Source organism: Diadema setosum, chromosome 9, assembly GCF_964275005.1.
Source record: "Diadema setosum chromosome 9, eeDiaSeto1, whole genome shotgun sequence".
NCBI lineage: Eukaryota > Metazoa > Echinodermata > Echinoidea > Diadematoida > Diadematidae > Diadema > Diadema setosum.
This window is the reverse complement of record NC_092693.1, coordinates 7686833-7707658: the sequence shown is the minus strand read 5'-3', so window position 1 is coordinate 7707658 and position 20826 is coordinate 7686833. Positions and strand designations below refer to the sequence as shown.

The following is a 20826-nucleotide window of genomic DNA, read 5'->3' as shown; positions in this document are numbered from 1 at the left end:
GGAGTGCATTGGAGACAAGACATAATGGCTAAATGTAGAAAACCACCTGAATGACCATTTACATCCTGTCTGCATGATCTTCTGCCTCTGTCTTTATCATTCATTTGAAGGTGGGGATCCTAAGGGACTACACTGATATGCACTGCGTGATGTGGTGTGTTGGTTTCCTACTGCGGGTTCACTGAAGCCGAGATTTAATCCCTTTAAACTGAAAGTACAGTTTGTCTGTGTATACATGTATGTATGTATGTGTTATGTATACATATATAGCAATATAATATATAAATTATATATATTGGTATACATGTATACATAGAAGGGTAGATACATTGACTTGGATCTAGAATGTAAATTTTCATATGTGAACAGATGCAAATCATGTACAACCATCATTACACAGTAGTCCCTAGAATGCAAATGGAAGGTATTACATGCCTACTGCCTCAAATGAAATAGCAGTATTGATACAAAGCATGGCTATTGTGTGGACGTTTGGTACTTTACCTGAAAAACGCAAGGAATTTTCTCTAAAGTTATCTATTCATTGAAGTGACACAAAGATATAGATATATCATGTATGGTATATATACATATATGTAAACATATTATGCATTACACACACATACATACAGACACATGAACAAAAAATATAAACTTTAGGTATCTATATATACATATTAACGAATGCTGGGTACTGATCTACAAGTGGTGTATGTACAATACATCAGATCAAGTGGCAGCACATTTCAATCTCTCTCGTAGTCTATATGTGTGAGATGCTGTGAGATGGTGTCCACCAGCTTTTTGCTGCTGCCACAGATGATCCGTCTCGACATGATGTCCAGCGGTCCTCCTGGATAATATGAAACCAACGTGGAATGGAAAGAAACAACAATTTTCTTTTTTAATAAGTAGGTCAGAAACTTTACAAGAGGGCAAAATCTCCTCACCCTTTTCAGAGTGAAGCATTTTCTCAACTCATAAACTGATGGCATTAATTCATTACAAATAAAACATCAGAACCCTGAAAGAAATTACTAATGGGGAGAGGGGAAGATGCACTGTAACAGATTGTTATCATATATCACCCTCTGTTAATTTCTGTCAGAGCGCTACATATTTTTTTTTTTATTTCACTGTACTATATATATCATATCATCAGTGGCACACTCTACCAAGATTGAGCCATGTGTTCGTGGCCTGAATGCCTTGTGACGAACAATTTCTACCTCAGGATTCTTTCAAGTCATGTTCACTGGTCATATTCTTCTGAAGAATCTGACTTGTATTCTCTCACTTCTACTCTCACTTTATAATTGGTTTGACTTGTCTTTGAGCCCTTTGATAAAGTGATGGGACTTGGAATAATGGGAATATTACTTTTAACATACAATATCACAGCGACATTTCAAAGGCTTGTCATCCTTTTCACTTTTACAGGATGAGACATCATCAAATTGGCAATATTTTTAGATCAGATAATCATACAAATAACAGTTGTTTATAATACTTCTCTTATTCAGGGACATTAGGAACTTCTATGAATCTACAACTAAATCATATTACTACTAAACATGCCTTGGATAGCACTTAAAACTGAAAAAGAAAAAACAATTCAGCCAAAGTTAAGGGACTTTTGACCTTCAGGGGTTTTGCCCAAAGTCTAATCACTGAATGTACTCCTCAGGTAGTACATCTGGATCAGGTACACACAGAAAAATCCATCCAGTGGTTTTTGCTTAAATTTTGATGACATCATATGAGACAGACAAAAGGGCAGAAGGACGACCCCAAACCCAAGTGCCACTGGTACCCAATACATCACAAGCATGAACGTGAGCAAAACAAACAAACAAACAAACGCAAGAAACGGACACACAAATACAAATTTGAAGGAGAAAAAAAACGAAAGAAAAAAAAAGTGTCTGCACCTTTTGGATCTGCACAGAACCCGCCAGCCTCTTCCAGAATGACAGATGCAGCTGCCATGTCCCAGCAGTGGATCCCATACTCAAAGTAGCAGTCACTGTCACCCCGTGCCACGTGACACATGTTGAGGGCAGCAGAACCCAGGGAGCGCATCCTTAAAAGAAAAATCACAACAGCAGGAAACATGAATAAGTCTCAATGTAAGTATGAATCTCCTGCAGGACATACTAAAGCGTACCATCCCATACTATTATCCATGCCAGAGGAGCGTTCGAACGCTCCCAAAGTGTACCTTACTGTACCATATTGTGGCAAAAGTGGACCACTTCCTGATGTGCTCCAAAAGCATACTGTACCGTACAATGCCACAGACAGCTCGAATGCAAAGCGGTCCAAAAGCATACTGTACAAGAAGTTGGCATGAGAAGAATGCACAATATTTCAAAGCTGGCAAGTCTCCCTCTCTCTCCCATCTCCCCTTTTAGACCATCACACTCATGGTGCACTTTTCCTTCTAGAGAAAGCATTTTGATTGCTATGCAAATTAAACAACCAGAAATTTTCACATGCATGAAATTTTCATGAATTTTGCTAGGAGCCAAGATTTGCAAAATTAAAATGCATGCTAAATCCATTCTCTAACAATGCACCGAGAGCCAGTGGCATTTTGCAAAAGTCTCAAGCCGTAAAAAAGGCCATTGGTTCCTATTTGCAAAAAATTTCACACCGTGAATGTTTCTGGTTTTACAGAATAATAAATAAAGCGGCTGGCCTTTACATCCCAACTTTCTTATCACCTGTTAACTGCAAGAGAATTATTTTGTGAAGTATTTGGTTTGAAAAAAAAAAAAAATTGTATTGAAAACACAAGGGCAATTGTGTGTCAGCCCACATCCATAATAAACAGGTCTGGAAAAATGATGTCTTCTGAAGTTAGGACCACATATCCACAGAAAAAAAAAAATCCCATTGCATGACAACACACAAGACTTCATGTTCAGAAACTTTCAGCGATGATAAAACTTGACTTTAATCTTACTCCTGCAGTTTATGGTAATCATGTGGTGTGTGGTGTGGTGTGGTGTGGTGTGGTGTGGTGTGGTGTGTGTGTGTGTGTGTGTATGTGCGTGTCTGTATGTGTGTATCTGTGTATGTGTCACACTCTTTGACACCTGCTGTGCAAATAGTATGTCACACTCCTTCACATGTGCTGTGCAGTCATCAGTGTATGTTGTCACGCTCTTTGACATGTGCTGTGCAATCAGCCGTAACTGATCGCTTCAATGCCTGAAATCAAAGCAGAGTGCAAGGGGAACTTCTTATTATAAAATCAATTGTATTCTTTGATTCTGTCAATACTTTTACAGTTGGAGAGATGGTATATGAAGAGCATTTGTTAACTAACAAAGTATTTAGTGTTGAAGATATTGACTACATGTTCAAAACGGAATGTTTGGAAAGGGTATAAAGGTAGCTGGTGGTCGATACACGTAGGCCCATTAATTCTTCGATTTCCCAGTTTTGACATTCACGGCTGAGTTTGTATATCATTGTATTCCACAGGTCTCCTGTCAAAGTGTTACATTCAAAAGATCATTAAAATAGAAGGGTTCACAACAAGCAGTCAATTTTACATCATCCTGCAATACACACATGTTCATCGACAACTACTTTAATTGATGGTGACTCACGATAAAATTTTTCTACATAAGTAGGTCACCTAATGCGCGGTTTATTGCACTTTGATGTGCCACCTTGATGTCTTATCTTTAAGCTTAACTCTCTCATTCTTCTTCATTGAATACCTTGCATCATGAGTGTTTTGAAAATGATTCTTAGAATCATGTATCGAGCCAGACAAAGGCAGGTGTGATTCCACCGCTGAACCTCTGAATTCTGGTCTCTCAGAAAGGATTCTATCACCTCTAAGATATTAATTCAGTGCAGCATTTCATGAAACTTGTCCGTCACTGACAACTGTTTTAAGCTCCTGAAATCCTTCCATCTGATTAGCTGGGAGCAAATTTTTCTATGAAAATCACTGACAAAACACTTGATGAAATGCCCCCAGGGCATGGGTTCAAGACAGGAGTTTTTACATTTGAACATTGTCAGTTTGGAATGGTGCTGAACGTGGTCTCTCGCTCTGGTAATCCCTATTGTCAAAAGCAGGCTCTGAAAGTAATGGAAATGCATCTCTGTAGTTTTTTTTTAGTACGTTTTTTCTCTCTCTCTTTTAATTGTCCTTTCCTATACGGGGCTTGGGGTGCAATGAAAAGAATGTCAACTTTTACAAGATATGCAGTGTGATCATACTCTTGTCAAAGCAGCTAGTTTTTTTCAACAAGAAAGTCCTATTCCCACGTCGCAGCTTTAAAAGGAAAGTAGTCTTTCAACTAGTCAATAATAGTTTATTTAGTTTGAACATTTCTGCATTTACCCATTTGATACTTGTTTTGAAAATGCCCCCATATGTTCTCCCCCTGGTGAGATAATGCATTCTAAATACCACACTGGAAACTTTTTAAATACGACAAAAGTAACTTTCGTAGCATTTCAAAGGGTTTATACCCCAGTATTACTCAATGTGACACTGCCAATGCAGTAAAGAAAAATCATACGCATGAAAGTTTTACTGATAATCTGACAAATATGCAGCAAGTGGTCTTTTCTGTTGTGGACTTTTTTGTGTGTGTTTTTGATTTTGATAAATGTCAACTGAATGAAATGTCACAATACAACAAAATGTCTTACATTGTTTCCTTCCTTTGCCAAGCATTTTCCCTACACAGTATGTTGATGGTGCCAACAGGGTAGCTTTGCCTGTGTTTTAATACTTTAACCAACTGTATCTTTTGATTATTATCTATAACAAGAGTATCATTCATTGCATGTCCATCAGAAGGAAGAATAAAATCTTTCTCTTGTTTGAGCCCTACATAAGTCATCATTGTTGACTTGGGTTGCAGTAAATATTAAAAGCATCTAAATCCCTAAATTTGCAAATGATCCTTAGCTGTGCACATCTGCTCGCATCCAAAACATTCTTAGCTTCTGTAAATCATATTCACATGATGATTACTACATGATGGTGCCACTCACTCAGCTGCAAACTGGAAATGAGAAAGCAACAACCTGTGCCAATGTTCTGCTAAAAATTCTACATGACAATGTACACAAGAGCATTATTCTTTGGAAATGAGAGGTTTGGAATCATCCACACGTACAGTGAACAGTTTCCCAGATGAAGTTGAACATGCATCTCCTCAACATTGTAATAAACATTTTACACATTTTGAAATGTACAATGAGAATTCCTGCTTCAGACTGTCATGAAGTGAAGTATTCCTCCCTAACAATATCTCTCAATCTATGAGAGACTATTGATACTGGTAAATGTCAGCCTCCTTTAGAAGTTCTTGAATGCTTATCAAAACACTTAGTTCTTTGCTTTTCACCCCGTTTCTCAAAGCTGCACATATGCATGTGAACACAATACTCATGAGCATATACACACACACACACACACACACACATCTTGTTGTCATATCAATATATGCAACAAACATCAAAGGGTTTGATCGCAAACCATGTTAAGAACCATTTTCAAAAATTTTAAGGTGAGTCCATCCTCAGATAAAGCAAAAAAGAACCTTTCCAATGATACCTCACTGGTTACATAACAAGGAATATTCTTAAAGTTATGATTCAGAATATACCATATTTTTCTTATTATTTTCCTTGTTTTTCAGCAGCTTTCATCTGAAATATCTCAAATGAACAAGAATGGAGTTAACTCATTTTGCTATCAAACTCTTCATATGGGCTCACTGCGTGCTGAAGAGAGCAGAACACTCCACACTGCAGAGTGAAAAGGGCATGATGACAGCTAGGTCACAATGTCAGTGTCCACTTCAGATTCATCAAGCAAGAAGGACATACTAACCCGTGAACTCCTGCTCTGAGCACGTCTTGAATGTTCTTGAGCTTCGTGGCTAAATGTTCCGCATTCATGCTCGAGCCAATTTCCGTCATCACGAGGGCCTGCTTGATGTCTGCATGGAAAAGGGATACAGGTGGGAAGAAAAAGGGGCCATTAATTTTCTTTTCGGATAAAACATACATACACTTGTGTCTGTTGAAGAGCATTTAACTGCATAAAGAGGAATTCCAGTACAGTTATTAGCTAATCTGATCAGAAAGAGTAAAAACTTACGAGTGTAACAGTGAAAATTTCATCAAACTCGGATAAAAATCAATAGGTAAGTTGTGAAATTGTGAAGTTTTGCTAATTTCTGCAGAACAGTTCTAGTACAATTGATATGAATATGCAAATGAGTGAACTGATAATGTCATCACCTCACAATGTTCCATCGATTGTGTACAAAAAAAATGATGAAAATTTATTGTTTCTGTTATTGAAATGTAAAACATGATGTTATTCCTGGTGGAATAACTTCAGAATAATGATCAGTTACATATAATCAGGATTTGAGACTGGGGCATAATTGTATTTGAATGAAAGCATGGGAATATCAAAATTTTATGTACAAACTATATTCATTATTTGCATATTCATATTGACTGTTCAAGAACTTGACATGCTTTTGCCTTCCTCGAAATTGACATTTCATGTGACATTTTGTCCGTTTGAAAGCTGGCGAGGAGACCCATGCTGACATTACCCACCTTCTTGGCCGGAGCAGTTGATTGGTGAATCATTGCAGTAGGCCCCCTTGCCCTTGATGGCAGTGAAGACCTCATCCAGGATGGCATTGTACACCACTCCTGCCACCAGCTCCTTGTTGATGGCAAGGCCAATGCACACAGCAACAAATGGGAAACTGCCATGACAGAAATGAAATGTGAAATACATTTAACGTAAGGCATACATATATACAATATTCTACATCTTGGAATTTTCCACAAAAAAAGATTTTTTATTGTGAATAAATACCTTCTTGTTGGATCTACAGATGGCGTATTTGAGACTCATTCTTCTTATAATTATATATATATATATATATATATATATATATATATATATATATATATATATATATACAGCAGGTATAAGTTAGGTAAACTGTCGCTTACAGGAAGAAAACAATTTGATGCACAGGTTTAATTGTGTATAACACATGCAATAGATTAATAGATTAATTGAAATTGTATGACATCAGAAATAGTAATTACACTTTATTAGCATAACAAGTTGTACACTATAATCAGTTAAATCATAAATCATTATACATTGATATCGCCTAACACATCCCATGAAAATAGGTTAGAAGCGAAACGGCTGAAAACATAAGACAATGCATAACAATTATTTTTGCATTACTCTTGAGTTCTGGTAAAAATATTATTTATTCTGACTTATTTGAACATGCATTCTTGTAGAGCAAATCAGACAGTATGAGCACACAAATTTGGAGAAACAATGTCAAAGGTAATATTTCAAAACCACATTTATTTACATTTTCTGTCATATCTCACTAATTCACATGAGTTCAGGTAGGAAAATGTGGTAATTCATGAGGAAACAAAAACATGTGTGTGATATAAATCAGTAAGAGAACATAAACCAGGCACTCTTTCTGCACATATGCATTGGTGTAGTGAGTTGGGCACTTCAAATTCTTATTGGTGCGAGTATGGTTTTTCTCTTCTCAGGATTGGGGAATTTCACAATTCCTGCCTGCCTGGAGTTCATGGTAATCCCATTCCTGGCATCTTGGAGGCACTCTAGCTCATCAAAGGCAGTGTAAATTTTGAAATTCTACCAAGCTTTACCAACAGAGGAGTGGAGTATACCTGTGCACAAAGTTGGTTGTTCCATCTACAGGGTCAATGATCCAGGTCGGGGCATTGGTCAGTTCTGACTTCTGGCCAGCAGCAACACTTTCCTCCCCAATGAACCTTTGGGCAATGCAGAACATGTACAGCGAGTCAACATGATACCATATACATTTGTATGTTGTATATTTCACTGTATTTTTAATTTTGGTGAGCTTTGCGAGTTGAGTGATGTTTTGCAAAATTTCGTCAGGATAATGCGTCTCTTTATATACAGAAATATACTGTAAAACACAACGGCCCGAATTCACGAAGGTGGTATAAAAGAAACCATGGTTTAAACCATGGACAAAAACCGTGGAGCGCCAAGTGTCGCACGGAATATTTCTTTACGAAATTGGTCATTTCGTCAACAAAATGACCGTTTCGTTAACGAAATTATCATTTCGTGGACGAAATGTTCATTTAGTTACAAAATGTTGTCATTTCGTTACAAAATAATCATTTCATCGACGAAATGACTGATTTCTTAACTAAATATTCCATGCGACACTTTGCGCTCCATGGTTTTTGTCCATGGTTTAAGCCATGGTTTCATTTGTACCACCTTCGTGAATTCGGGCCATTGTGGTCTCCAAGGAGGGAAAGTGCTTACTTTTGGTTTTTGGAAAGGAAACTCTTCACTCTCTTTCAACCCCTACATTTCTTGATCACAAATTTAGGAACTCACAAAATTGTTGTAACTCACAAAACATCATGCCCTTAAAATACAATAAATAAAAACATGTACGATCATGAAGTGGTCAGATTGCTTAGAACTTCATAATCTAATTTTGTATGTCTGAAGTACATTTTACTACATCTGAAAAATCTCTATAAAATCAAAAGTCTACGAGCTTTCCTTTTTTTTTTCTTATTTGCCGAACCATGATTCTTTTATGATCACTTGATTATGCTTGATGGAAAATGGGTGAACTACAAACCTGAGTGGAGTATTATTTGATACATTCACAACATCACACAGAATGAGAAACTTTGGGAGAACACATAGTATCAACTTGACACCAGAAGACAGAACACTGAAGAATACTCCAGAATGCCACCAATTCTTTCATTTTCCACATAACGTCACAACTCCAGAGTCAAATCAGGAAGAAAAATGTCAGGAGCTAAGAGAACTAAGAGAGAAGGAATGGAGAGAGCTACAAGAGGAGTACATGCTAGCCTCGGTAAAAACTCACCGATGATCTGGGAATTTTTCTCTCAGAAAACCAATGATCATCTTTTCCACATGTTCATCAGTCTCAGTCACTAAGTCAATAGCAGAGCTCTTGGTTTCCACCTTCTTCTCTAGGGTGAATGCTCCTTTGATCAGCTGAATGTGGAGGGAAAATCAAAGAAGGATTTCATCTAGTTGTATCACTTTGTCAACTCTGGAAATGTAAAAGTATTCAAGTATTCTTGAGATTCTGTGTGTGTCCCATTTGTCTGATAAAGTAACAGACCTGAAGTCAAATTTCTCCAAACTCTGTTAATCTGGTGGCTAGCTTTTTAACCATTCCCTTGCCGTTGGTAGCTTGTACATAAAGTGGGCCACCACAGTGTATATCACAGGAAACCATAGTCTAGAAATAAAATTGCCAGTAACAAAACTTTTAATTGTAGGGATATTTCACCTTTAGCATCATGACAAGGGGTGAGAGAAATGCCAAGCAGGACCTATTCACAACCTAAGTAACTCTGATCAAGCGCAATGTTTTTATTTGACACTGCAGATTGTGGGACCAACAAGCTTTTTAGTATCAACTTTTACAATGGTCTAAACCTTTCCACATCTTTCACTTTGGTGCCTCTGCTTTAAACTACTGTACGAGCTGAAATTTTTGCGTACAGATATTTTCGCGTAAAGATATTTTCGTGAATTGCTACTTGGCAGACATTTTCGCGAGTTGTTAATTTCACGGTTGCGAGGGTCTAACTGAACATAGTTATTCACGCGTTGTTATTTTCACGTGCTGTTATTTTCGCGATTCACAGGCGATTCGCGAAAATAAAACCACTGCGAAAATTTCAGCTCGTATAGTATAACAGATTACAACACTTGTCAGGTTCTCAGTTGCTGCAACTTTAATAGACAGCTTGGTTTACACCAGGATCAGGGCAGAGTCTGTGTGAGGGACAAACCAACCGTGCTACAAAACTTAAATGCAGGGGTTAGGCTGGGACTTGCTTTTGATTCGAAGGAAAGCTTCAGGGGTCAGTATGACTATGTTGCACAAGGCCTGGGGGGCACTTGGCTCTGCCAGTGTCGGACTACTGACATCTAGCTACAATTCACCACCAGGCGCACTTCAGGAAACTCTTCCATCCAAACCATCCAACCATACCAACTGTTTCAAACACCTATATTACACATACCATCAAGGACTGGAACTCATTACCACCAGACATTCAGAGCACAGTCAACAACGACACTTTTAAACTTCAAGCAACCATTTTTTTCCGTAACCAAGACTCAAGCTACAAGGACTAACACAGCAACATCACGTTCTCCCCCTTTCCTTTCCTTTCCTCCTTGTTTGGTTCCAGACAGAACATTGAGGAGTAGACCTATCTTGAAGAAAAAGAAGAAAGCTTTGAGACATATGAGAAATGACATTTTGAGTTGTGGGTAAATTACATGATACATGATCTTAAGCACGGAATCACTAATAATTAACCTGTTGCGGAAATTATTCTGTGAAATGATAATATAAAAAAAACAAAAATCTTATCCCGATTCGTCAGTCTGTTAGTGTTTATTTTATCTACACAGTTACCATTTAATGAGCCGACCAGACGCCGTGCAAAGTGTGTAGAGAAAGCTACCGATTTATGGGCAGCCACTACATGGACACAAACACACACAAGCCTCGCCCGCGTGGTTGGTTGCGCGATTTGTCATGGGGTCGGATTGGGATGGATGAAGAGGCATGAAAATACTCACGTAACTGTTGTGGTGAGCTGGCGCAAGCTAGGATGTTCAAAAATGGAATCTATTGTATCACTGACAACTGCCAATTTTCTGCGATGCAACATTGTATATAAAATGTAACGCTCGATAATCCTGCAGCAGAGAGCACAGGCACGCGAAATCGCGATCACACAGTGTTACGATATGTCAGCTAGCTCCGCAAAAGCGCAGTAAGGCGGGCTTTTAGTTTTAGTGACCTTATCACTTGTCAAACGGCGTTCCACATACAGCAAGAGAAGCTCGCCACGCGCCAGCTGCTCCTCAAGGCTCAGTGCGGTGTGGTTCACGGGATATCACCTTGGCACACAGCGAATGAGGTACCTATAATATAGAGCCATAAAATGCACAACTGCCTAGATCTCTAGGCCCAAGAATCTAAGTAATAACTAACGTTAATACTGAGGTTAAAATTACTCTCTGACAGATGAGGTATTTTACAGACCACGCACAGTATTTTTTACCAGTAGAAATCTAGACGATTAGACTCTAGAGATTAAAATAAATAAGATATGAATCAAGACCTGAAGACCGTTACCAGTTAATTTAGATCTAGGATCTACTTACAATCGAGGCACAGATTCCATAAACCAAACAGGTACCTTGTTTGTTTGTTTTTCGGTAAACGGTTAACGGTTTGCACTTCGATACGATAGGCTGCAACATAATCGTAAACGTGCGTGCAACGCGCATACTAGTCGCGTCTTGCATAGTGGTCACTCACACTAAACATAGTATATGGGACTATGAAATTACTCCGATCTGAAAAGAAATGGGTGGAGGATTCTCTGAAACAAAAAATTATGTCCCTACCTGCCCTCCATTCCTTGCGATTTTGACTGCATTTTCTAGAAAATTTTCAATATCCTCATCTTCCACGTTCACACAAGCGGACGATACGTCTTCAGACGACATGATCAACGTTGGCTCGAGAGTCTTAGTACAGCAGGACAATACGTATTCACAATAAATGTAACACGAGTTTATAGGCTTGGTCACTTTTTGTTGTTTTCTTTTATATTTTTATTTCCTTTTCTTTTCTCTTGTTTTGTTTATCATGCATCGTGCCTTCGCAGAACGCATGACGGGTCCCAGGCATCCTCCTATGGAACTTCTATACATGTTATAGGGATGATATATTGGTTGAGATGAGGATTCAGCTGGTTGTTTCTACCCCTAACTCACATTTTAGAACTATTTTGCAGCACTAAAGCTGTGATTTTGTTTCATCTGCAAATGGTATAGACAATGCCTTTAACTTCTTGCGAGATAGGCCTATAGGCCCTATTAGAAACCACTTCATGAAAATAATGTTATTTACAAAGAGCATACAATTCAAAACGAATTCAAAGTTTATTTAATGAAGATCAGGTCTACCTACAAGCTTCTAAATGGCCATTATAAAACCAAATCAGATATTTTCTTCTCTACCCCACCTAAAAACACTAAGAGGTCACTCTTACAAGTTGTAATAGAGTGGTCAAGCCGAGGAACTCTCTCCCAGAGCACGTTGTGTCTGCACCCACTGTGGCATCATTCAAGAGTAGACTGAGAGCCCTGCCCACAGGAATAGAGGGCTATCAACCAAGTATCCAAGTAAGTATCTAAAATGGCCGAGATATAAAAAAAAAAGGTAAAGCAAAGCGCGACCCTAATAAAAGGTTGGTCCCACTTTTATTAGGATCGCTTTATTTGAATCTATCGGACCTATATCAGCCATATTTAAAAACTAATTTAAACTTTGAATTCCTCTTAGAAATATTGTGCTCTTCCATACTTCATAAACGATTTTCTCATCATCTATATATTTATATACATTGTATATATATATATATATATATATATATATATATATATATATATATATATATTATATGTATATGTGTATAAGTTGGAAACCTGAAGCTCATCTCAGCAGAAAAGGTCTTCAGCTCATCTTTCTCATTCCACTTCCGGGGCTAGTTCTCTAGCTGACAAGCAAAAAATTAATTAATAGATAAATAAAGAAATAAATAAAAAAATGATAATAATAATAATAAAAATAAGGTCTTCAGCGTAAAAACAAGGGCCTTACCAGGCTCAAAGGTTTCATTCCATTTTTTTTTTTCCTACTGCCACTTCCGGGGTTTAAAAAAAAAGAAAAAAAAAAGTGTAATACCAAAAATACCTGTAATACGCAGTCTACGTTTGCTCTCTCACTCTCGGAAATTTCCTGTGCACGTGCTTACATACCACCATCACGTTTTGCAGTAATCACAGCTTCATACAAGACACAAAGTGGGCCTAAAGAATTCACCGTATGTGACACGTCTCATATTATTGAATTGAATTGAATTGAGTGTTTTATTGTCCACAATATACAATGCGAATGTGGAAATGTGCCTTCCACCGTGCAACGTTACATACAAGAGATACACACATATGTACAAAGAACAGCATATGCGTGACACATTACTCAAAAATCAGACAAAATATTTTGCACCAATTGTTGCAGAAAATAAAAATGATAACCGCAATATTCATAATACATCTCACATATACGTCATGTAATTCAGTGATTTAAATAAATTCCATCATTATCATCATTAAGAATTCAGCATTCAGACAAATTAGACAAAATTCTCTTCTAATCAACATCTTCATTCTTTGCATTATTCTCCTTCATCTGCATTTCCCAATAGTTTCTCGTCTTTATCAGCGGAAAACTATACTGTAGGCTCTCCTTGAACGCAACAACATTTTGATTTCTCCGTTCAGTACATCAACATGCATATCATAGTAAACATTTAAAAGAAATGTCTCCATAATTACATTGTAAATGAATTTGGCAGCAAAGACACTGTACTATATACGTTTAATGCATCTTCATTTCATTTTCAGTAGAACATCTGTACAAAATTTTCAGATATAATGTTGTATTTTTGTGGGAGCCAAGGTAATATAGGATTTCCACTTTATGCGTATGACTTAGCGGCTCCGTTCACTCATGACTTTTCGCTTTCTCATTCGACATGGTTTTTCATCCTATTTTCCACCCATGTTATCAGTTCTTCTTCATCTTTCTGTCTTACTTTTCCTGTTCTAGTTTCTGCGTTTCTGCATGACAGCGACTTAGTGGATTTGTCTGGGTGTTTGTCTAGGGTTAGTTAGGTATTTATCTGTAGTTTGTGTAATTCTTTTTGTAAATTTAATCTCATTTGTTAAGTAGAAGATCAATGATATAAGATGTTATTATATGTTTGGGGGGGAATGCACCCTACAAGCTTTGCTTCTTCAGCATTCCTTCCCATCTCCTGCATTTTCGTAATTTCAGAATGTTTTTTTTTTGTGTGTGTGTGTGCTTTTTTCTTTTTCACCTTGTCATTTGTATATCTATAAATTCCACTTATCATATTTTGTAATATTCACATATACATGTACTTATATTCTATGTGGAAGGAAAAATGTATTTACAAGTTCTGTTGGAGATGGAAAAAGTAAATGAAATGAAATGAAAAAAATACAGGATTTGCGACCTGAATTTACGGATCTAAAGAGACAAACAACTACAAAAATGATGGACTTCCTATTGTAAAAGCCACCGACCAATTGCCTACACAGACAAAAGTTTTTTAAGGGTCACAACACCTTCCAAGCACTGTTAAAGCCATGCAATGTACGCGCTGTATTCATACATCATGTTTGGAAATATAGAGAAAAGATTGCTCAAAAGAATACAGAATTCAAAAGTCTTACAACATGACAAGTATGACAAGCGAAGGGATAGTATAAACCATCTACAGCAAATTTAGGGCTTCCTAGGCTCTCTTTTGGATTCCAGCCGATTTTTCAAGCGTCTGACCTGAATCGACCTGTCTATAGCAGCCACCTGTGCATCACGACCACTCTTTTCATCTCCTTTGTATTATGATTGCTTGCTCGATTTTCGACGTAGGGACCACGTGAATGAAAGAGCGACCAATGAGCCTGCCAGAATATCGACGAAGGCGAGCACGCAGAAGGACACATCGTATGACCGAGTTGCATCGAATAAGGTCCCTGTAAGGGAGAGAGGGGAATAGATTGATAGAGCAATGTTTTGTTGGTTATTGTGATAATGTTCAAAAACTTATTTTGATACCTTATTTTCAGTTGCATTTGCAAATCATTTGCCACACTTAAAAACTGATTGATTACAGGGTCTTGGTTACATGTCAAGGTGATAACAGTGAAATTCTTTTTTTCCCTTATTTACCAATTGTAGCCTTTTCAAAGCACGCACTGCCCTCGTAGCTTAATGAGGTAGAATAGTCTTGTATCAATATTATAGGTGCCTATAATCGATTATATGAACGTAGTAGATCTATTCAGGATTTTTGCATCTTTATGGAAGCCTGTCGAGCACTCTTCGATCCAAATTAATTAGACAGAATGTTTGTTGTTGCTATCGCTTTTTTCTTTGCTTTCCTTGTTCTGTTTGTTGCTTATTGTCAACATCACCTATCAATCAAGTATTTTAGAAACAAATTATGGATTGATTTCAAAAATCCGGTGGACACAATTGCAAATCGGCAAGTTATACTCGTCGATTGTTTGTCAGCATTTTTCAGGAATGATCGTTAATCAGTCTCCGACAATAATCTACTCCAACCCCCCCCCCCGCGAAAAAAAAGAAGACAAGAAATAAGTAAACGATAAATAGATCTACTGCTTATAGACGGTTTTCTGATGATTAAAATATCTGTAGACATGATAGAAAACCTCTGCATTATAACTCTTTCCCACTTTAAAATCATTTTATCCTGTAGTTTTCATATTTCTCCCTTTCCTCTCTCTCTCTCTCTCTCTGTTGTTGTTGTTGTTTTACACGGCTAAAGTAAGGATTACAGGTGTTTATTCTAAAAGTTCGTTATTCCAAAGGTTCTTAAATCACAAAATGAAATGATTCCGAAAGTTCGTTAATCCGGAAACGAAATAAGGTTCGTAGTTCCGAAGTTTTGTTGCTATGTGTCTTCGTTTCATTGCAGATTGATGAACCTTCTTTCATTTTTTGGATGAACAAACCTTCGGAAAACGAAGTTTAGTTCATTTTTGGATCAACGAACCTTTATGTATAGGAAATTTGTGTGTTTCGGAATAACAAGCCTTCAGGAAACGAAGTTTAGTTCATTTTTGGATCAACGAACCATTATGTATAGGAAATTTGTGTGTTTCGGAATAACAAACTTTCGGAATAACATCACTCGAAATAACTTCGCTCACCTAGAATAGCTCCGCTGATTGGCGAACCAATCCCCACAGTGAAATATACCAGCGCCGTTGCGGCCTTGTAATGATCAATATCCACCGCTTCTTTCAAAAGGATGAATAACGAGGATACCTTAGCGCCAAGTGTCATTCCATTGACGAGAGCAATGACTATTAAAGGCCAAAACGACTCAGCCAAGAAATTGGCAAAGAAAGCACCAGCAGAAAGGAGGCAGAAGACCAAGTTGAGACGTTCGATATGCATGTATCGTCGATATGCCAGCAAACCAAGACCCACCCTCCCTATGGCGTCCCCAATACCACCAGCAACAGACACGTAGACCGACCTTTCTCCCAGTCCTTTTGCCTGAGCGTTAGGTATGGCGAACTGGATGAGGCCGTTAAAAGTGATTCCGAAGAAGATTGAATAGATGCACAGCACAATAAGAAGAACGTGCTCTCGGAACAGCTGCAGCTCAAATGACTTGACAATAAAGATGATGACTCGATAAAGTACGCATGAAGACACATTTGTTTCTCCTTCTTCATCTGGTCCAGACGCTCTCGAATTGGCGTCTTCTGTGCATTTATATTCTGAGACATGTTCTAGGTCTTTCCTGCACTTTTCCTCTCTTTTACCTTCACTTCCTTTAACCTTTTCTGACAAATCACAATTGTGACAGACTTTCCGCTGCTTCTCATTCTTATCATCATCAGCAACGGTGAATTTGTTTTCCGCAAATATTTCTTTCGTAGTTGTATTACTTTCGACTTGTTCGTCATCTTCAAAGCTGATGTTTGTGTGATCCCCTAGATCACCAACAGAAACTTCTGTAGATTGGTTCTTCCCAAGTATTCCTGTAATAGCTGCACTAGTTTGAATTTGTTCATCATCTTCAAAACCAATGTTTGTGTGCTCCCCGATCTCCTCCTTGGTATCGATAGTTTCGTTATCCGCTGGCGTCGCAGTTTCGCTCACGGTGACATTTGGCCCAGCTTCTGTTGGCATGGTTGGCGTCGTACTTTGACTCACGGTAGCATTTGGTCCACCTTCTGCTGTCGATTTTTCCTTGGCGCCCGATCCGCTCATGGGTGTCAGCAGGGCGCCGACCGCGACCGAGTGCAAGGTGAGTGCCCCTAGGAGGAGGATGGCTCCTCGCCAACCATAGCTCTCGAAAAACAACTCGACGAGGATGGGAAGAACCATTATACCAATAGCTCCTCCGCATATGGCAATACCGGAAGTGATCTCGAACAGATCAGGAAAGTAAAGGGCTGGACTAGAATTGCAAATCAAGGTGACGTTAGTGTAGCCAAGTCCTGCGAATTGTAAAAGAAATTAATTTTGTAGAGATCCACATAAAGATAACTAAACAAAAAGCGTAAATAATTATAATCTTTGGGGTTCAGTACAGTATCATTGTATTTCTAAGATAACTTTGGCTTATATATACAGATATCATATTATATCGACAGGTTTCAACTCGGAGTCTAAGAAGACATTGGTTCACAACAATAGTCACTCAATCGGAAAGTCCTGAATGTACTTCAGTTTCATCATTTTGTCGATTTTTCAGGCGACCTTCAACCCACCAAACAAAAAGATGGCAGCTCCAAACTGAGGTCCCGTGCGAGCCAAAGAAGAGAAGATTAGTCCCAAAGATGCCAAAGCCCCGCCGGTCATCACCAGCTGTCGCGTGCCGAGTATCTTCAGTAGCGGTGTAGTAAATGGAGCTGTTTCAGGGAGATTAGATCAGACTGCATAATACACCAGAGTGGTATGAAAATTGAAAAATGCAGAGATTTGTTGGAACTCGTCTGGGCTCATTTAATTGATCAAAAATACCACCTTATGCAATGCTTAATGTAAAAACAATGTAAATGTAAAACATTTTAACCCTAAAAGTAACATTACGGCCCAAAATATGGATTGAAGAATTCATCCCTGAATGTAATTGTCACTTCAACCCTAAATGTATTTGACATTTTTACCGGAAATCTAATAACCTGAGACAACCCTGCATGAAATACCGACCTTTAATGTCTCGTTAAAATGTAATTTTAACGAGAGCTTAAAAACAAACAAACAAACAAACAAAAACAAAACCTCTTAAGATTTGTTTCAGTGCTTCGTTCTTACCTAACCAGTAGATGGCCCCGTGAGACAGACTAATCATTGTACCGACAAAACTGGTGGAACTAGACAGTTGATACGTGACGTCATTCAAGACTACACCCAGCGATCGGATGACTCCGTTCTCCATGAAAGAGTTGACGACTATTCCGGCGAGGATCAGCCATCGCTTCAGACCACTGTGGGTGTTACTAGGGCGTTTCCCATCACTGGCATGATGAGCCTTTGGCAAGTTGAACTCCTTTGACTGGTTAGCATCATGCGACGACGGCGACGTCTTCGAGCTCCCTTCTGCTAACGAAAGTAAGACATCTCTGTTTCATCACCTACATTCTGGTGGACAACAATGCACTTTATGATCTACCACTCCTATTTGCGTTTTCCCCACAAGGACTAATATATACTAAATATTTCTGTCTTATAGGATTATGATTATACGATTGATGCTCTTTTTCATTATTATTCCGGGCGTACAAAATGTGTATAGATTTGGTTCCTTAAACCGAAAATGAAAAGGGGTTCGTCAGTCCGAAGGGACGTATTTCTGAAAATAAAACACTGTCCGACATTTCGACGGGGGTTTTTTTCCGAATATGGAGTATTTAAAAATATAACCAAATGAAGTGGTTGTTAATTCGAAAATGAAACAAAAATGATATTCGAGAATGAACGGAGGATCGTTGATCTGAAAATTTAATAAGGTTTGTTTAAAGATATGTAGCAAAGCTTTGCTATCAGTGATTGCTCTTTGATGTTCATTTGTTTACAAATTCGCTGCTGGTGCAACCATGAGTGGTGTGACCAGTTTTTCTTTTATATGTGTAAACATTTAGAAGATCATCTAGGTAATGCATGAGCCTTCCTGATTAGGATGAGGAGGAAGAGGAGAAGAGGAGAAGGGGGAGACGGAAACAAATAAATCTATACCTTTCATATCTGGAGTCATTTTTTTATACTCTCGTTTATAAAATTTTCATTAGATTTATATTCAAAGGAGGATGAAATAGATATAGCTTTTGAATTTGAACGCCTATAGAATGGTAATTGTACAGTTCGTTATTCCTGAGGTGAGTAGTTCCGAAGGTTCGTTAATCCGAAAATGAAATTAGATTCCTTATTCCAAAGTTTTTCTTAATCCAAATACGAAACACGAGTCGTAATTCCTACGGTATAGAGGGCTTACGTAAACATTGTACGTACGAAACTTCTTTTCATTTTTGGATTGAAAATCTTCTGAATATCGAACTTTATTTCAGTTTCTGATTAACAAACATTCGGAATAATGAACATTAATGTCTACGATCCTCCTTTCATATTCGGATAAACGAACGTTCGGAATGATATACGAACCTTCGGAATAACGCTGCAATGGTCGGATTATTTACCGAACGAAAATTTACCAATTTTATTTTCGGACTAACGAACCTTCAGAATAACGAACATCACGTTAGATGATAGTAAATATCTTTGTAATCTGGCATTTTTATTTCAATAATAACAGATTTTACACCGCCACTCATGTAATCATATAATTTAGCTCAATATGAACGTTTTGGTTATAGCTTTGCTTTAAATATTTGGCTACACCTCCACCCAGCATGTATTTTCCACTATTTTCTATGAATTTGCAACAGGGCAGACTGAAAGACGAAGCAGAATCCTATGAAAGCCATATTGGTTCAGGAGAATATTTTAAGGCCTGAAAAAAAATCACAGAACATATCATCATTAGAGATTGACAACATTTGTTTTCTTCGTTTGTCATGATGAAGTTATTATATCACCAGACAGCATAGTGTGCCGAAATATCCTCAGCAGCCTGACGCACCCTAAAACTCAAAAGTTTGTATGGACCAGGAACGAAGGGGTATACGCTTATTGCACACCATACAGACTATAAAACGAAAGGAAACCACCAAAAAAAAAACACCAACAACAACAAATTACGGCACCTCCACGCAGACGAGCAGCATAATAAAAAAACATACACCAAACGGGAAAACTGCGTGGGGACAAGCGTGATCGAATGCGTGCGTGCACACGAGCGTGACCCAACATTATGCTATTGAATGCCCTATTGAAAATGCACAAAAGGAAATGCGATAATGTAGTATACATAGGAAGACAGGAGACTAACACATACACACATATACACACTCACACACATACACACACAGACACACACAGACACAGACACACACACACACACACACAGAGAAATGATATTACACACAGCGATGGCTGAGTAACAACTAAATATTTAGTAGTATTTAGTACAACTAGTAATATTTTACTCTTTCTTATCCGACTAACTTATACTTGGACTGGATTTCCCCTTTAATGTACCTATATTACGTTTGATTCCGGACGTCACGTTAGTATTACAAAATCAAAATGTTCTTTTTTGCTTTTGTTTTTGTTTTTATGGCTACCTTTTCTGTTTTCTTTTGGGAGGTTATGCGGTGATGTTTTACGGTTTTTGAGGGGTGGGAGAGAGTGCAAAATATAAAATCAATATTCTATGTGAACTCTGATAAAAACTTGACATAGGGCCTACAGAGACACACACGCACACGCACACGTGGGCCCTAGTTTGAAAAAAAAATGCACCAAGTGACAGCAACAAATTCAAGTGAACAAAATGAATTTTAAGTTGATTCTTCAGTCACACAGTCAATATCGTTTGTTGTGACTAATCCTACCTGAATCCATGTTTGCACGGTTGGTG

The 20826-nt window shown here is 38.0% G+C and overlaps 1 protein-coding gene across 1 annotated transcript; it reads right to left on the bottom strand.

Moving 5' to 3' along the window:
* Window positions 1-334: 334 nt before the first annotated feature.
* LOC140232662 (inositol monophosphatase 1-like) lies at window positions 335-11662 on the bottom strand. Its single transcript, XM_072312769.1, has 7 exons — window positions 11552-11662; window positions 8970-9103; window positions 7747-7851; window positions 6619-6773; window positions 5876-5984; window positions 1932-2083; window positions 335-853 (listed from the first exon to the last, which is right to left on the bottom strand). The coding sequence occupies exons 1-7, from the start codon at window positions 11651-11653 to the stop codon at window positions 747-749; spliced, it is 864 nt and encodes a 287-aa protein (XP_072168870.1). The 5' UTR covers window positions 11654-11662; the 3' UTR covers window positions 335-746.
* Window positions 11663-20826: the final 9164 nt, after the last annotated feature.

What these genes read in the sequence shown, in the direction of transcription:
- LOC140232662 (XM_072312769.1), bottom strand. Translation starts at nt 11,653, where the DNA reads ATGTCGTCTGAAGACGTATCGTCCGCTTGTGTGAACGTGGAAGATGAG. An exon ending in CTCAGAGCAGGAGTTCACGG is followed by an intron (nt 2,084 to 5,875) that starts GTTAGTATGTCC and finishes TTTTCTTTTAAG; the next exon opens with GATGCGCTCCCTGGGTTCTG. An exon ending in GTTCTGTGCAGATCCAAAAG is followed by an intron (nt 854 to 1,931) that starts GTGCAGACACTT and finishes CATATTATCCAG; the next exon opens with GAGGACCGCTGGACATCATG.